General features: G+C 46.0%; 1 protein-coding gene across 2 annotated transcripts in view; it reads right to left on the minus strand.

The window, feature by feature from the left end:
- DPYSL2 (dihydropyrimidinase like 2) overlaps positions 1-14852 on the minus strand; it is a 54848-nt gene that overhangs the window by 13445 nt on the left and 26551 nt on the right. For both annotated transcript variants that reach the window (XM_064472908.1, XM_064472909.1), the window contains exons 4-7: positions 7523-7687; positions 6352-6413; positions 5110-5190; positions 4151-4219 (exon numbers count right to left, since the gene is read on the minus strand). In XM_064472908.1, coding sequence (XP_064328978.1) covers positions 4151-4219; positions 5110-5190; positions 6352-6413; positions 7523-7687 — 377 coding nt within the window. The remainder of the gene's footprint in view (positions 1-4150; positions 4220-5109; positions 5191-6351; positions 6414-7522; positions 7688-14852) is intronic.

A 14852-nucleotide genomic window follows, 5' to 3' on the forward strand; every position in this document is an offset into this window, starting at 1 on the left:
TCAGAATGCATTGACAGAAGGCCAACCATCCCCTGGGCTGCAACCCCAGCAGCGCGGGCAGCAGGGTGAGGGAGGGGATCCTGCCCCTCTGCTCCGCTCTGGTGAGACCCCCCTGCAGCGCCGCCTCCAGCTCGGGGCTGCTCAGCACGGGAGGGACATGGAGCTGTTGGAGCGGGGCCAGAGGGGGCACAGAAATGCTCCGAGGATGGACCAGCCCCCAGTGAAGAAAAGCTAAGAGTTGGGTTGTTCAGCCTGGAGAAGAGAAGGCTGCGGGGAGACCTTACTGCAGCCGTTCAGTACTTAAAGGGAGCTTCTAAGAAGATGGGGACAAACTTTTTAGCAGGGCCTGTTGCAACATGACAAGGGGTAATGGTTTTAGTCTAAAATAGGGTAGATTTATATTAGATATAAGGAAGACTTTTTTTTTTTACAATGAGGGTGATGAAACACTGGCACAGGTTACCCAGAGAGGTGGTACATTCCTGGAAACACTCAAGGCCAGGCTGGACGGGGCTCTGAGCACCCTGATCTGGCTGAAGATGTCCCTGCTCACTGCAGGGGGTTGGACTAGATAGGCTCTAAAGGTCCCTTCCAACCCAAACCATTTTATGAGTCTATGACTGCTGGCTCCTAGCACCGTGCTCAATCCACTGAAAGAAGTACCTGAAATTAAGGACCCACCAGCCTAGGAAACGGTGTACTCGCCACACCGATGTCCAAGTGCCCAGAACAGCTCTGCTCACGCTGACAAAGCACCACCTGAACCACTGCTCTGTTTGCAGCTGGACTGCTCAAGAACAACAACATGACAACAGCTGGGAGTTTTTAAAAGAAAACCAGCCCCCCCTAGCCAGCAGGTTGGTCTCTAGTGCCAAAAGGATTAAAGCCTTACCCTGTCACCACGCCAGGGCTTGTGACTAACCCTCTCCAGGCAGGGGGATGTACAGAACGGGACATTTTCTGGCCCAGCTGCCCCACGCAAATGGAAAAGGCTACAAGGGAGGGTGTTTATTCCAGGACATTTGACTCGAGTACGCCACAGCCAGCAGCACTTGCAGAGAAGACAGAGGCTGGAAGGAAGAGCTAAGAAAAGCATACTTGTCCCTCCTGAGAGACAAGGAGAGAACTCAGACAGGCCAATGCTTCCAGGCAATGGCATTGGTTTGCAAACTGCCCGTTTAAAGCAGGCCTGCGCACAGCTCTGTCACCGCAGCACTTGGAAGCCACGTTTCCACACTGTGCCTTAGTTTCCCCATTTGCAAAGCAGGGATAAAAATCACGCATCACCAGGCTTCTGACCAAAAGACATATGAACAACTGCTAAGCAGGAGGAGAATATTTTCTGCACAGAAGAAAACAAGGCTGCTGAATTCATGCCTTGTGCCCAGATGCTATGGTGACAAGGCATATAACGATAACCCAACGACTAGTCCAAAGGGGAGTGTTTGCAATTACCAGTATGCATTAGAAGCCCTAGCACAGCAGTTCTCTAGGAAAAAAAGACAGACATTTCCTGGAGCACTTGGACTGCTTGTGCTTTCAGCGTTTTTGTGGCTAAAATAAAAACAAAAAATGATGGATCGCTCCGAAAAGTCATCACAGAATGATCTGAGCTATGAGGGGGAGAGTTTTCCATAAAGTGATGGGTGATGCATGCTCAGGATGGTGATGTCTTAATTAAGGCTCCCTTTGCTGGCTAGAACAACATGCCGGATACCGTCACCTTGGCTCAACCCAGGTTACTGAGGTGAGCAAGCTAAACCCATGAGTCAGCAGTGAAACTTAAGCCTTAATTCATGCCTTCTCCTCAACCTGGGAATTCAGAAGATGTGTATGCTCCAAGTAAGACACAAACACACATGGCCAGACCCTGAATGCTTTACTCTGACTTAGGTCTCACTGAACTGAGTGGGAGTTTTGATTTAATAAATATTTTATACTTGTTCAACAACAACTGCTAATTTGCTGTAGATGGAGGCCTGATTTAAGCAGCTCTTCAGTAAGGTGGCAACCATCACAAAGTCCTTAGGACGGGCTTTAGACTCCCTGAGGGGCAGCATGAAAAGCCAATTCTAGCATTAGCAGCACTCCAGCAGGATACCAAGAACCATCCGCTCCTACGGAAGTCAACAGGAATTATGGATCTGCTGCCACCCTCAGAATCTGGCCTTTGTCATCAGCCAGCTTAAAGGGAGTTGTATGTTTTTAAAAACACAAAGTTATTCCTGCGCTGGAGAAAAGGAGGGGAGGGAACCAGATGACATTGTTTCCTGCTCTGTTTCCTATGACGTTAAAGGAGGAGAATGTTGGACCAAGTGCTTCCACTCTGGACAGACAGCACAGCTGAGTTCAGCTACCCAGTGACACAGGGAAGAGGCTGTACTGATCCTCACTTGAGGCAGCCACGTGTCCTCAGGCAGCCTTCCTTGCCATACCAAGAAAGAACACATTTCTGCAAAGTGCAGGAGACAGATGAAACAAACCAAGCAAGCCAGGGTGCCACACAGTTCACACTTCAGAGCTCCTGCTCCACTAAGTATGAGCTTTGAAGTAGCCAGACAAAACTTGGCTAGTTTGACGGCCAGATCCTTTAAGGTAAGGAGCAGCTGTCCTTTGAAGTCAACAAAAGTTTGGGGGTGCTCCACAGATGAGCCCCAAGTGTCACGTCAGCATCTTTTCCTGCTCTCCCGATGCAAGCCAAAAAATATGTAAAAAAAAAAAATGCAGGGGTGGGTGGGTGGGTGGAAGGCTCAGTGCAAGTGTTGGCTCACAACTCCCAGGAAGCAAAAAATCTCAGCTCCCAGAGCCAAATACAAATTCTGTGAGGATTCACATACTGCCCAAGTCAAGCATTTTTTCCCCCTTCTGCATAAAGCAACTGAATGATTTATATTCCTACTGAAACGTCTCTGGATGCTGCTTGTCTGAACCAAGGGGAGGAAATAGAGAGGGAGCATGAGGGGCACGTGTGGATGATCTCACACACCCAGCTTCCAGCTGCCACATCTGGCAGTCAGCAAAGCCCCAGTATCTTGGAGGAACAAAAAGAACTGCTTGTACATAACGGCTGGACTTGACAAACCCAGAATGCCACGGTGACATGTCTAGCCTAGAGACACTGAAAGACTGGAAATTAAGAATGCAATGGGAACCAACCTGAAGAGCAAAGTTTTGAGGTCCTTTTCCACTCTTTGAGATCTATTTTAAAGACTTACAGGGAGTGAGAGGGATCAGGATGCTTGACCCTAGAGAAATCAATATGGTATATTGATATATATGGACACATTAAAGTGCTGGGCTAGGATCTGAGAATTAGCTCCCCTCTCTGGCGCATACTTTCTGTGCCTTCAGCAAAACACTTAGTCCCTCGGTGTAAAAAATCCACCATCAGTAAAATGTTCATCAAATACTATGGTAATGGAAGCTATGCAAGTGCCTACAACTGAATGTCAGGATTTGGGCATCTCTTAAAAATTTCTGCTGATTCAGAGGAAGTCTTGGTAAAATAGGGACTGAGAGAGAAGCTTAAGAAACAGGATCTAGAAAAGCCAGTGGCAGAATCCTGCCCACCTAAACCCAAATTCTGAAGTTTTTTCCTTATGCAAAACTTGACCAAAAGTGATGGGAAACTACAAGAACTTCAGGGTCTTGCTCCATAAAGACCAACATCACCAGCATACACAATTCTTCAGGGACTCCATCTTAAAATGTTCCTGTGCGGTGCCTGAATCAAGGAATTGGTGCTCTGTGGTTCAAATACATCTCACCCCATCTTAGATACCTGACTTGTGAGCAGAGCCTTTCTAGACTATCTCCAATAATCAACAGAAAGAGCTGAGCTTTTCCAGACGGTGAATCAAATCTTAGGCTGATGAATTACTCCCTGGAGATGTCCCCTTCTCCAGTACTGAAGCCGAGAGGGCTCCTCGGTACCTCATAAGTACCCATAGCAGTTAACCTCTAGAAGGGACTAGTTAGTAGTTAGTCCCTAGAAGTGTCTTAGCCTCTTCCCTTACCCCATGCAGCAATAATGCTTACAGCCGGGATGAAATCCTGTTTCCGGCCACATTCATCCCAATATGAAGTACTTGATGGCAATGCAGAAATGCTAAAATTGGGGGAATAAATGCAAAGGCAGTGAAGTCCTCACCTCTTCAGGTCTGCTCAACACATGCCCTTCAGGGCCTGTGATCCCCAATTCCAGGATCCTTTGCTGCTCCTAAGGCAGAGAGAGAAAAGAGCAGGAAAAAGATTTAAAGCAACAGGCATTTTTTCTTGCCGCAAACACAGCTGTTTGAGAGAGGTACAAGTGAGATCCCAGGCATCTGTGCTACCTAATAATCACATGGGGCTTTATATAAGGGCCTTACAACCAGAGTCCTGTCCAACTTCCCTTGTTGAGAATAACCAGAGCTCGCAAAATGTTTGCTCATTTGTTCACAGGAGGTCAGGGAAACCTATTTTGATTTGCTTCGCATTGGGTTCATAGCCCCTCACCTTTCACTACTCGTTTGCATTTATGAAATAATCTCTAAGATGTGGCAAAACAGTATCTCATTAAAAACTCATCCTGCAGGTGACTGGGCTTAAAGACTTAGGTGGGCTCTTCCCCGTCGGAAAATGCGGAAATCCTCTGCAACACCACATTTTGCACACTTGAGACGTAACTTACAAAACGAGCTGAAGATCAGATTAAATCCGAATACATTATTAACATGTCTTCTTCGTTGCTGTTTAAAGGATTAACAGATCCCAATTATCAGCATCCCAGGTACTGTATGAAGCTGTTTCCCTTCCCACTCCCCAGTCTTAGTTACCGCAGATCATTTTATTGTACGCAGTGACAATCACACCCAGACACAGCCTTTTACTCATGGAAAGGCAGAGATGGCCGATATCCACCACAAACAGAAAGCTGCCACAAAAACCTGCTTTATCAGTGACGATGAAGGGGATGAGATGTGAGGCACAGCTCTGCTTACATCCCTGATAGAGCTATGCCATGATTTGAGAAGTCTTGGTCATTTTCTGTTTGCAAAGAGGGATTTAGAAATTTAAATCCCTCCCAGCATTTTGAAGTTAATAATCCACAGAATAAACATAACGTACCTCAGCAATGATGTCACCATTCTCAGCATGCACTTGAGCTGTCGCGCCAATATCCCGGATTACACTCAGGACCTCATATATCTGGAAGACAGGAAACATATAGTACAATACACCCCGAGGGTACACTCAGGTACACACCTAGTATACAGTATATGCTCCAGGCTCCTTCAGCTACAGAATTTTGCAGAATGGAGTAAAGAAAGAGAGGCATGAAGAACTATAAGATGTGGTTTGCTGGACGGATATGATCCATTTTGCTGCCTACAGCGAAATTTCCCAATCTGTATCGTCGGATGCTTCTGATACGGCAAAGAAGCCCTATTCAAAAGCCAGGTTTGGGTATATTTGCCACGCTGGAGAAAGAAACAGCAACTTCACAGCTCTACATCTAGAGTGATTTTAAGGAGCTTAAAGAATTGTACCCGTTTCATGTCTTTGCTTCCTAGTGCCTGGCTTAAAAAAAACCCTTACATTTGATTTTCATGGAGAACCTGCACCCACCCCTCTCACTGCCTGGGGTAGGAGCAATGTGATTTCCCACTCCAGCAAGCAGTTTGAGAGGGCTCAGGTCGAGCAGCCCACAACTGACGCCAGCTCCATCGATGGTCACTCATTAAAATGCTTACCAGAGTGCTCAGAGATAACTGTCCTACGCCACTGCCTCCTACACTGTTCCAAACGACTCCCAGGCATTCCTCTCCTCCCACCACATTTAGAAATATAAACTGCCCATCTCAACAATTAAATGTACCCAAACGTATCCACTAGAATAGCAAACAGGAGGGCAATTCCTTTTTAAGATCCCAGCGATTCTAGTGCTAAAGCCAGAAACCCACTTCTGGACCAGGATCAGCTTCAGCTTATAAACACACAGAACAGTTATGCCAGAGATCTCGCCGTCCTGCTCTGCGCTGAGGCATAAAGCAGCAATTTATAAAACTGCCACTGCTTCCACACCAAAGGAGCTGGAATAAAAGCTTAGGTCTCTCAAAATTAGGGTTTTGGCATTGCTTTCCCCAAGCCAAGTCTTTCAGGGTTTGTTGTTGGTTGGGTTTTTTAATTAAAAGAAAATAAATCTTCAAACCAGAGCTCTGGGTACTGTTGCAAATCTTAGGTACTGTTACGCATGCAAAGACTAAGAACAAGAGAGTGTCAGATCCAAGTGTATTGAAATTACACCCTTATTAGAGACTGATGCACAGCTTGCAGTGACAGAAGCATGTAGACATTAAGCCTTCCTACCTGAGAATCAGTTAGCTGAAAGCGATCTTTGAAAGCCATGTAAACCAAGAAGGAGTTCACACCTAGCAGAAAGAGAGCAAAGAATTATCCTTGACATACAAATTGCAGGCACAGATGAAGCTCCAAAACACACCGTTTCTCAGAGGGAGAAGACGTCCCCCTCAATCAGCACCCCTGCGAGCAGTAATGATGGGCAGACAAATAAATTACTTTAATCTGCTCTGAAATGTGTACACACATGTGTGCACAGAGGCACAGGCACTCTCAAGAGATCACAGCGTAAAGCCAGGATCTCCTCGGCCATGTGGCATCTATTAGCGCAACTGATGAGAACGGAGGAGCCTGCACTCCAGCAGCGGGGACAGCTAAGCCCCTAGGCTTCCACTTGACATTGAAATAAGAATAATTCTGTGGATTCAGCACTCTAGGAGGTTGAGTAAAAAAATAAGCAAAACGCATCACACAAAAGCAGAGACTGGGCCTGGCTGCCTGATCCCCCGCCCCCTCCTGCGAGAGCGGTGGGGAATCTGCGTCTGTAAGCATGCCTCCCTCCACCACGTTCGTACTGACCAAGACACAGGGAGTGGTCCCAGGTCAGCTTTCCCTCTCCTGCCTTCTGAACCAGCAAAAGCGCTCATTGGGATGTAGAAGGTTGGGTTTTTTAAACTACAAACAGGATGGAAAATTACTCTAGCCTAAGGATGAAACGTCAAGGAAATTAAAGAGGGGAAAAACCTATGAGGTCATTTTATTCAGCTCTTCTCCACTTTTAGCAAGCAGTGCTGGATTGTTCCTTCTGGGCCTGATTCTTCCCTTGTTTACAACAGTTTAATGGCTGAACCTATCACCTACGTGCACTACTGAAAAACAAAGGACCTCCACTGAACAAAGGTGCTCCTCCGCGTGGCAGCAGCAGAGATTCTCCTCTCCAAAACCCATGCTCACCCACCTACCACGTTGCAGTGACACCAGTGTGTGCCATCGCCCTGAGCCCTCTACAACAGCGGCTGCCCAAACCTCCACGAGATGCCAGAATGGGCCAAGTTAACGTCAGGGCCCAGAACAGCTTTACTGAGCTGTAACAGTAAAATATTTCACAAGAAACAGTCCTAAAAAACAAAAAATAAAAAGAGGGAAAAGTCTTCTCTGAGCTTTCAGTAACTGAACTTACCATGATCTTTAACCAGAGCTTCCATCTCCTCCTGGACACCTTTATGCCACTCAGTGATATCCACGTGCAGAGAGTAGTCACAGCAGGACTTGCTGTCTGCCCATTCTCGCCACTGGTCGAACGCAGTCAGCAAACTGGTCCCTGGCTCAGGAACCACGTGATCAACTGGGAAGACAACCAAAGCATTGGTAAACGGCCGGTGCAGTAGCTTTCCTGGATGTCCAAGACAGAAAGCATGCTTTGGAGAGGCTGCTGCAAAAACAAGACATCCCCTTGCCCTCAAAATATCTGAGCTTGAAAGACCAGGTTTCTAAAGCCCCACATCTGAGAACGCAGCCGGGAAGGCAATTGCGGGGCCGAAGCTGAAGGAGAGAGTTCAATTACTACAGCCTGTTTATTGCAATTGTTTGTGAATGGAGCAAATGAAATTCTTAGGGCAGCAAACACAAACCACTGCAGAGAGCTCTATAAACACCGCTCCTGTTTGGTGACAAATAAACAATGACACAGGCAAGATCCCCTCTGAGCATCAGTCAGCAGCTTTCAGTACTCAGCGCCTCACATTCAAGCAGTGACTTTGTGCCTCTGGACACGCTAGAAAAGGCGCCCAAAGAGTGCAAAGGTGTCTTACTGCTGGCACGTATGCGCTGAGACCCAAGGACAGGGATGGATCAGAGCTGCTTTGTGCCGCACATCCCAGATTAGAGCACCTTCCAGAGACAGCGTACATGTGAGGACTGGACGCAGCAGGACCAACAGTCCATCATGGCTGGAGAGACACCTCCTGACCACACGATGATCCTGCTTGCCTCTGGCACCTGCTCCGCCCGATCCTTGTTCTAGCCTAACACATTAGGCCCAGCAGCAACTGGGTTCATAGGCAGCTACACGATACTCCACCAGCGCTACAGATGCAGAACAGCCTCTAGGGGTAACAGAAGAGATCTGGATCTGAAGGTTTAGCGTTCCTCCCAGTAATTTGAACAGCGTTCACATTTTTATTTGAACGGATGGGATCTCTGAAATCTTCGCTAGAGACTGTGAAATAAAAGAAGCAAGCCAGCATCTCACAAACTGAACTGCTGCCGAGAGAGTAGGAAAAGCCTGGGGGACTTCAGGGGTCACAAACTGGGCAGGCACTGTTGAGGAGGAGGAAAGGCTTGATCTTACATCAACTCACACAAAAAAATAAGAAGCTGCCTCAATTATCAGCAGAGAAATTCAAGCGGTTTATTTTTAACTTCACTGGTGAGTATCTGGGCTGCCATCAGCTCAGCAGTTAGCTCTAAATCACAACTGGGATAAGATACAAAGTCCTTGGGCCCTACTCGCTCTCCGTGAAGTACAAAGCTTTGCTTCCCCCCCATGCAGACACGTCAGCCTAGATTTACTGGTTTAGCGCTGCCTTAAGAATTGGATTTACACTGGGAGCTCTCGACCCACTGCAAAAGCAGTGCTGCTCTCCTGAACGACCCACAAGCTTCAGCCACCCAAGTCTGTAACGATGTCTCCAATGCTTGAGGCGTGCCAACACTGCAGAAAGGCGAGATGATTACCCAACACAACCATCCTTCCCACAAAGCTCTGCCCACCCTCTCACCCTTTTGCAAAGGTGGCTACATGACAGATAGCTAAACGGCAGTTCAAATATTTGTGTTTTTCTGAAAGGCTTCTGTTTGCCTCTCGAAGTATCACGCTGGCCTGCAAAGGGAAGGGTGCGATGTACAGTTCTTCGCTGATACATCGGCAGCACGGCTGCAGCTTTGATCAGCCGTGGCTTAGGGGTTCAGGAGCGGCTGGTGGCCTTCGTCTGCTCAGATAGCATCGTCCTGCCCATTAGAGAAATCTCTGCTATGAGGGAAAGCTCTGAAATTTGCCTGGTGGCTGGCATCAGACCAAGGATGCGCTTTTCACCACCCTCGGGAAAAGCAACCCAAATTTAACTGGCTGATAAACCGTCCTGTTTTTTAAAAAAATAATCCAATTTCTGTTCCATGAGCTCTTCCTCCCCAGTGGTCAGAAACCTTGCACTAACTTCCAGGCTGAATTGTTTCTTGGCCAGTACGTATCCCCTTGTCATTCTGCCAAAGTTAATCTTTAGCTTAAGTACTATGAACAACAATGAGAAAAATAACATTCTCTCTGCGTTACCAACGGGATACAGAGAAAACCCAAGTTTGCACAAACGGCTGGTGCCTTAACACAAGACCTGTCTTCCTCAGCTCACTGACTAATTAAAAAACCAGAAAAGCCCATTTAATCTCTCACACCACAGTAATAAATCCACCTCTACTTAGACAAAAGGTGCCCTAAGAGCTCTATCAACCCTGAGATGATACATGGCTTACGGGCATTAAGAAATCCTGCCTGGAGACACCAAGGAGTTAACACAGCGGAGTCTTCACAGCCCAGCACGGAGCCCCTAGGAACGACTCTGGTGTCCAGGATCAGAGCTTTATCACCATCTTATTTCATGCGCTGCCCAAGTATGACTAATGGGAGTTTGTGGAGGGAGTGGGAGAGGGGGTAAGGGAGCTCTATCAGATCTTTGACAAAGTCAAACCACAGCTGGTTGCAATAAGGGTAGGGGATGGAGGTAGTGGTGCATATGTGCATGAAAGTCAGCTCTGGGGATTAGGGATATCTCATATGGAAGCTGTGCTGCCGACACATCTCATAGCAGCTCCCTTGAGCTCCCAGATAGCCAAATCACCCATCATCCCCATCAAAACAGAACACGGTTTCTTTCCATAGCAGCTCTCTGCCAGGCAAATATTACTGATCAACCACTTTGTCATATTCACGTGGAAGAAGTCAGTAAGGAGAAGGCCTGAATGTGCAAGGTAAGCAAAGAGCTTTCAAAAGCCTGTGATTTAACCAGTCCAAAGAGACTCAGCGAAGGAGCATCATGGTAGATCATCCTATGGATGCCTGACACACGGCATCCTGGAGCAGAAAGGAAGCTGTGCTGCCGCAGGTGAGGCAGCAGAAGCAGTAGATGCTGCACATAAGACATGAGGAAGATGCATGTAACCCTACGTGCTAGTCTAGAAGTAATTCAAATGCAAATGCAAATGTCTCCTCTCGATTTTACCATCCCTTGTTACAATGGAAGAGGCCAACTACATTGCAAGACCATGGCTTCCATCCCTGCATGCTAGGGTTGGGGTTTTGGGGCGACCAAATAAGTAAGAGTGAGCCTAGATCCTTCAAAGGAGAAGAGTCAAGACTGATTTTTCGCTGAAACTGAGCACTGCAACTACTTCTGCCTATTGGTATGGATAGGAATCGCCCACACGCAGCTCAGAGGAAGTTCTCCTTTCAGTCCTCAGGCGCAGTTCAAGAGCTCAGAGTAAAACAAAAAGCTTTTTCTTTAAGGCCCCTGTGCTTCAGAGCAGTACAAAGCAGCTGATGAAAGCTCCGTCTACTGCATTCCCACAGTCCTAGGTTCCCAAGATGACCCTTGGCTATGATCTGCCACAGGACCACAGACACAAGGTCTTCTGACCCACCAGAGCACACAGCAAACACAGCCGTGGAGATCACCCTGGAGGTTTCCCATGCGAAAAGCAGTGTGCTGTCCTGACCTCACTGAACCACTTCTTCCCTCCAGGGAACCCGACAGCTTGCTGCCCCATCCTCTGTTCCTTCATCTCGAAAACCAGGAATGCTCAATTCCTGCAGCCGCTGGAGTGGCCCCATGTCTGCAGGATGCACCAAAGCCAAACTGTTGCAACCCAGACTGTTGTCACCCCTTTATTCTCTAGACCACTACAGCCTTGATGTCTTCGTGCTTCCAAGCCCAGATGTTTTCTTCCTGTTGTTGATTATTGCTGTACAAATGATGTCAGCTGCTGAGGTCTGAAAAGGAAGTTGCCAGCTCAATTTGAGCTCAAAGCTTGCTCCAAAAACAGAAACAAAAGGAAGCAGAAAAGAGAAAAGGAAAAGATCATTTAACTATCACTTCATCAGTACTGAAACCTTCAAAGGAGGAATTAAGTAGCTTGTAGTGGCTCCCCGAATCACAGTGAATTTCAGGCCTGATCTTAATGTTTCTCTTTATTCAACATATATTCTCAGCAAGTTACATGGCAAAGCCAAGGTTAGGATTACAATGGTTTCTCAGCCCTGCACAGAAAACGTTCTGTAGATTTACCTTTTAACCTTCTGAGATGCAGAATCCAAAATGCAACAGCCTATAGCTTAGAAGCAAGCAAGCCCATTTACATCAGCTTTTAAAAACAAAAAATTTAACAAGGATTTTTTATTTTACAAATAATCTCATTTTTCCCTTGCTAAAATCCTGACAAGATTCCAAAATTACTGGATAGTCTGTTTATCTTTTTCCCAGGCAACCTGAGCATTCACCTCCCCTTGGAAGGCAGTGGGATCTGAGCACCTGTGTACCCAACGTGCCACAACTCTTCCAGCCACAGTCACTAAGACTCTGAGTTACCTCTCCGATGTCCCTGGTTTTGCTCTCCCATCACTACAGAGCCCCACATTGCTTACAAGGTGCATCTGCTCTTACTTCCAGGTATTTCAGCTCCCGCCCACCCATCAGCCATGGCTGGTTTTCTGCCCCTCTCGCTCACATCCTTCGCTCGTCCTTGGACAGATTAATCAGCTCAAGATTAAAGGCAGACAATAAGCTGAAGCGAGACAACAACACTAACCACTGTTACCTTATCTGTGTGGCTTTAATATACCAGGGCTGGCATTCAGCCACACTGAAATGTTATGCATCCGATGAGCCGAAATGGTTGAATGCTGTGGGGGAGAGATAACAACCACCAGTGCATCAGGCACTCGGTGTTACGTGAAAGGAGAAGGCAAAGAATTGGAGGAATTGATTTAAAGGGAACTTTCTAAGTATGGGAAAAATGACGTAGTATTGTTTTAACATAAGCAGGAAAACTCTAAGTAGGGTAGGAAAAGTGACAGCATCAGTTTATAAAAAACTAGCATTTATTAATCTCATTACTGACCAGTGTGCTTATTAAGGGTTGGCTTTAAAAATACCTTTGCTCTTCATTCAGCTGCTCTATCTTCTCGCTTACTTTAAAACCATACCGACCCTCTAGCTGCATAGCAGACTTAAAATGGTGCCGATCTCAGCTTTAAACAGTGGCTTTATGAAGTGTTGCATCACATCTTGGCTTCCTTTTACAAACTCGGATACACTGCGGCTTTCTGGTCCTTAAGAGCTTTCTGAAGCTTGGGGATATCTGTGGCCCTCGCTCAGGCCCTGAACAAGTGCCCGGTTTGAGAACAGAGGCAGCTGCTCTGCATGGGCACGGGGGATCACACACAGAAGACTGGGGAACTTAAGCAACGGCCTGCAGGATGCTTTGAGACTGAAGCCATAAAAAATCCCATATAATCTCTCTCTGGCAATTTGAAGCTCTCAAAAAAATGCTGTTTGAGAGCCATGCCTTTATATTTTTGACCCTCACTAAGCTCAAGAAAAGTTATTGCTTCAGTGGGAGAGCTGAATTCGGCTATTAACCTTGCCTTGAAAACAAAACTTTACTTTTTGGATGGATGTCCTCATGGGTGGGGATTAATGGGTTTTATAGCTTCCTGGTATTGTGGCATGCTCATTTTTTTTCTTTTTTGCATCCTGCCTCATCTGAGCAGGCCTTGGCTTGCTAACAACCCCTTCCTGCAGTTTCTATTAATAGCCCTTGGTTCCAGCTTTCCCCTGTAAAGGTTTTTTTTTCAGCTGGTTTAATTACGTTTCATCTAAAGCATGCATGAAATTTTTCTTGATCTTCAGCTAATGAACACCACTACCAGGAAAGAGAGAAACCATTTGATATGGACAATATAAACGTGAATTAGGGTCAGATGTTACAAAAACTGTGTATGTAATAAAACCATGTATGCAGGGTTCCAGTTGCTATTATAAACTGCAGCTTTACACATTATTTCCTGCTCCTACTAGCATTAAATGTGCCTATTGTTTAAGAGGAGTTTATAAGGTGAAAATCCTTAACATTTAAGCTTAGCAGGCAGATTGCCCCTACCCAAAACTTTAAATAGCAGCTTGATCACTACAAACACATCTGCCTTTTTTAATACTACTTAATCTTCACAGCGACTGCATGTGATGAAATCTGGCGAATTTATTGAGTTGTACATTCTGTCACAAGCCATTTTATTGAGAGGTTGTAATTAAATTCAGCCCTGGTAATTGCACAGCCCCCTGCTTAGAAGTCTGGGGTAGCTGCTAGTCTATGGCTGCAGGAGTATCCTCCTGGCACTGGTGTGAACTGGGAGTAATGCTATGAAAGTGAGTGGACTAAAATCAATATAAGTGAACTGAAAGTCAGGCCCTTGACTGACCCAAGAAGCTTCACAGAGGGTTATCCCATAATCACAGACCTTATTTCATTCAGAGACTTCGAACTCTCACCTAGTAAAGCACCACAATCCCTTCTACTGTTGGTTGTATATCATTATGACCCTTTTACGTGTCAAGAAATTGAGCTACCAAAAGCTGCCTTGTCCAGTAACAAAGTGGTTCAGAAGTCAATCCTCCCAGCAACAAGACTTCTGCTTGAAGTATTGAGACACAACTGCCAGCTCTGCATCAATTTAGGCTAGAGACCTCAGTGTTTCTTCTGAGCAAAAAAATCCCAAATCAAGTAACCTAAAAGAGCCTCACACCTCGTATGTTCTGATTTCACACCCAGTTCTTACTCTAAACCACAGCCTGGGACATGTTTTTGATCTAGGACAAGAAAGGATAGCTACAAGATCACTTTTAAGGTTACAATTTCATGCATCTGACACACCAAAGCTGGTACACTTGAAGGTAATGAAAAGTCAAATCAGGACTTTTCTCAACATCCTGGACCCAGCAGTCACATCTCAGCTTTGTATGTTTATGTGGACTTATTCCCACATTATTTATTTGTTGTTGGCTTTTTTCTCCCCAAGAAAAGATAATAAAATATAGAGACTTTTCTGGGGAGTAAGAACGCTCTGCACAGAATAGCATTTACCGCGCTAATACAAGACAAGGACTGCTCGCTTGTGTCTGCCAAACTCACAGAAGAAAAGGCAGGCTAAATGACATCGCATGTTGTTTTCTGTCAGTTTAGATCCAGTTTATTAGACTCCATGCAGAGAATCAGAAGCTGGACCAGGCTCAGAAGAATTAGACATATCCGTGCTACACTGATTACATTTTCAGACTGCAGTGTTCTGTTATTCCCTCACTGATGTCATACAGATATTTCACTTGTCTTTTTAGCTGATTAGATCCAAAATATGATTAATAATTTAATGCCAGCTGGACACAAATGTAGAGAATAGGGGTCTG

Source organism: Phalacrocorax carbo, chromosome 24, assembly GCF_963921805.1.
Source record: "Phalacrocorax carbo chromosome 24, bPhaCar2.1, whole genome shotgun sequence".
In the NCBI taxonomy this organism is placed as follows: domain Eukaryota; kingdom Metazoa; phylum Chordata; class Aves; order Suliformes; family Phalacrocoracidae; genus Phalacrocorax; species Phalacrocorax carbo.